We start from the raw sequence: 3929 nt of genomic DNA on the forward strand, positions 1-3929 counted from the left end.
TTTTTTTTTTTTTGCCGGTATTTATTTATTTAATTAGTTTTATTTATTACAGTTTATTCACTTTGTATTCCCCCCTGTAGCTCCCTCCCTCCCTCTTCCTCACCTGTGTCTCTCCCCCAATCCACTGATAAGGGAGGTCCTCCTCCCCTTCCATCTGAACCTAGTCTATCAGGTCTCATCAGGAATGGCTGCATTGTCTTCCTCTGTGGCTTGGTAAGGCCGCTCCCCCCTTAGGGGGAGGTGATCAAAGAGCAAGCCAATCAGTTCCTGTCAGAGACAGTCCCATTACTATGGAACCCACCTGGATACTGAGCTGCCATGGGCTACCTCTGTGCAGGGGTTTCAGGCCATCTCCATGAGTGGCCCTTGGCTGGAGTATCAGTCTCAGAAAAGACCCCTGTGCCCATATTTTTTGGATCTGTTGCTCTTCCTGTGGAGCTCCTGTCCTCTCCAGGTCTTACTATCTCCCATTTCTTTCATAAGATTCCCTGCACTCTGCCCAAAGTTTGGCTATGAGTCTCAGCATCTGCCTCGATACCCTGCAAGTAGAGCTTTTCAGAAGCCCTCTGTTGTAGGCCTAGACAAAATAACTTAACACTTAAGGAGCTGATGTCACTCGGAATTTTTTTCGCTTTTAATAAGCATCTGAAACAGCTTCAGATTTCTGGTTACTAGACATTTACAATCTCAGAATTCACTGACTGAAAGAGCTCCCCATCAACCAGCCTCTTCCATGTCCTAGGTGCATCGCACCGAGTGATTCCTAGGAGTGCTTCTGAGGCTACTGGCAGGGAAAGGCTTCTTTGAAAAGATCAACAAAATATAGTGGAATCATCCTGAATTTCACTTGACTGAAACTCAAGTTTAAAATACTCTTAACATTATTATAAAATATTCTCATCTTACATTTAATAACAGAAAAATAACAACAACAAAAAAACTTTTTAAAAGGAATTACCCATATTTTCTGCAACTGATTTGTAATGTGACCAGTGGACAACCTGCCTGAGTGCATCCTCAGTAGAGACTGCTGTGCCGTCTGGGTTCGCGTAAAACAGCAAAAGCGGCTGTAGGTGGCAACGTATGCATTTGGAGACCACATCTTTCCACCTGGTTCCAACCTTTAAAAGAAAAAAAAAATCACAATAAATAAACACAAACCAATTCCTGACGTAAATAACATAAATGGGCAGAAACTGAATTGCTTCACATTTTAAAGTACTTGAAAGACTTTTGGCGGCTAGCAGTCCAATTATCAATGAATGATTTTAATAGCCAGCCCCCAAAATTTTACAGATTCCCATTTTTAAAATGTTGATAGGCAGGGGCCAAATAGATGGCCCAGTGTTGTTAAAGACGCTTGCTGCTACCAGAGGACCTGGGTTTGATTCCACCCACATGGTGGAAGGTGAGAACTGACTCCCACTGACTATCCTCTGATCTCACACATACGCTGTAGCATGCGTGTTTCCTCTCCCCCCCTACACAACAGACAAATGTAAAAAAAAAAAAAAAAAGGCAAAATTATACTTTTTGTACTTAGACTTAATTATTAGATTTTATTTGTGTACATCTCTCAACCTGTACCTACTTGAACTCACAGTAATCCTCCTATTTTAGCTTGTCAAATACTGAAATTACAGGTGTGAGCCACTATGCCTGAAATAATCACTAATTTTTAAGCAGCTTTTCATATACATGGTTGACTGACTTTTGACAAAGTATCCAGGGCAATTCAATAGAGAAATACAAAAGAGTTTGTTCAACGAATGGTGCTGGAAAGCTAGACAGCTCAAAGCAAAAATAATCCTTACCTATGGCCCATAAAATAAACGTCAGCTCAGGAAAACAAAGAAAAACTCTTCACCCAACAAGCTCAGAGAAGAAAACAAACTGTAAAACAGACTTCATCAAGTTAAGAAATGACAACTGCTCTTGGGAAGCTATGTCATTAAAAAAGTTAAAGTGGCCAGGTGTGGTGGCACACACCTTCACTCCCAGCCCTCAGCAGGCCAGGGCAGGGGATTCCCAGAGTTCACGGCCAGCATGGTGTACATTGTAAACTCCAGGCCAGTCAGTGCTGCGCAATGAAAGTAGACATGTGAATAATAAGGGATTTGCAAACAGAAGAAAAAATTCCTGAACTTAATAAGAAGATACTCCAATTTGAAAAACTGAAAGGATATTTGAATAGACACCACACACATACTGTATACAGCCAATAAGCACATGATAGGAATGCACAGACAACTATCAACCACAAGAAAAATCATTAAACATCACAGTGAGGTATTTTATACAGAATTACAACCACTAGAATTACTAACACTACCTACTGGGAATGCTGGAAAGGATGTGAAAGAGGGAGGGCTCTCACACAGTGCTCTTAGGAGCAAAATCAATACAGCCATGATAAACATCCATTGGTAATTCCCTGTTAAATTTAACGCACATTTATCATGTAACTAAAAATTTTCACTCTGGATATTATCTAAAAGCAGTGGAAATAAACCTACATAATGATTAAACCACCACAGATAAATGAAAAAAAAAATGTAGTACACTATTAAACCAATCACAGTTTAATACGACTGGTATGAATAGCCCAGATGCATTTTAATGACATTTTGCTGAAGGAAAGAAGTGAAACAGAACAGGCAATGCTGTAAGAACTATTTACATAAAGAAAGGCCTAACTAATCTAGAGGAAGGTCAGCGATGCCATGTCATGGGCCTAAACTGGGGTGGGAAGATTGATAGCAAGAGCCATGACAGGATTTTCTGGGGTGATAAAAATGTTCTCTATACAGAGAGAAGAGACAGCACAATGGCAGAGCACTTGCCTAACATGTAAGAGGCTCTTTGGTTCAAAGTCAACAATGCTAAAAACACAGATGTCTGATTATAGTTGATTTTAAGTGTGCATGCTTCTCAAAACTCAAAGGGCATAATACATTTTAATGTTCATAAATTGAACAAACAGACATCCCTTCCCCTTTCTTTCTTTTCTTTTCTTTCTTTCTTTTTTGAGAAAAGTTTCTCTGTGTAGCCTTGGCTATCTTAGACTTGCTTTGTAGGCCAAGCTGGCCTCGAACTCACAGAGATCCGCCTGCTTCCCTGAGTGCTGGGATTACAGGACACCACTATGTCCAGCTCCCCTCCCCTTTCTAGTAACCGGAACTCTGAGCTTTCCCTTGAATTCTGATAACCTCCTTTCTTGGCAATCTCCTAAGCATGAACCAATCTGAAAGGAAAACCTCAGACAATTAACACCTGATATGCCTCCAAATTTTGACAATCTGAGTTATACGCAGGGAGCCAGTATGAACTCCAAAATGTTCAAGTGGAATTTCTTCACAATTTTCTATAACAAAGCACTAGGTGTCCAAACAAAGTGATTTGTAAAAATAGCAAATGTTTTCCATCAATTTTACTAAAGTAGATTAACATGCAAAATGATCATCTGGTCTCATGTTAAGTCAGTGTCTTTGTTACATAAATACATGTCATCCTGGCTCTAAAACCTTCCCTCCTGTTCTTGGAAACCATGCATTTACTTCCTACAAGGCTGCTCTAGGTTTTCTCAATTTCATATAAACAGTTATACTACCTGGTCACTTTTGTACAGCTTCATCATCTTCGCATTATGCCCTCTGAGGTTCATCTGACTGAGTGCATGAAGATAGCTTGTTCCTTTTATTAATAAGCATTATACAGTCCACTGTATGGCTGTAATGTGCTTAGCCATTCACTTCTTACTGAATACTTCATTTTATTTTTAGTTTTGTGTCTAATAGGAAAAAAGCTATCGTGAACATTCAAGTCAAAGTCTCATGTGGACATGTTTTCACTGGAGCAGAAAAGTCCTGAGTTACAGAACGAACACACACACACACACACACACACACACACACACACACACACACACA

At 39.9% G+C, this 3929-nt stretch overlaps 1 protein-coding gene across 1 annotated transcript in view; it reads right to left on the bottom strand.

The window, feature by feature from the left end:
• The window catches only part of Usp53 (ubiquitin specific peptidase 53), a 38311-nt gene that overhangs the window by 392 nt on the left and 33990 nt on the right, over positions 1-3929 (bottom strand). The window contains exon 10 of the mRNA XM_055628043.1: positions 959-1121. Coding sequence (XP_055484018.1) covers positions 959-1121 — 163 coding nt within the window. The remainder of the gene's footprint in view (positions 1-958; positions 1122-3929) is intronic.

This window comes from Psammomys obesus, unplaced genomic scaffold, assembly GCF_907164565.1.
Source record: "Psammomys obesus unplaced genomic scaffold, mPsaObe1.curated_primary_1811, whole genome shotgun sequence".
Taxonomy (NCBI): domain Eukaryota; kingdom Metazoa; phylum Chordata; class Mammalia; order Rodentia; family Muridae; genus Psammomys; species Psammomys obesus.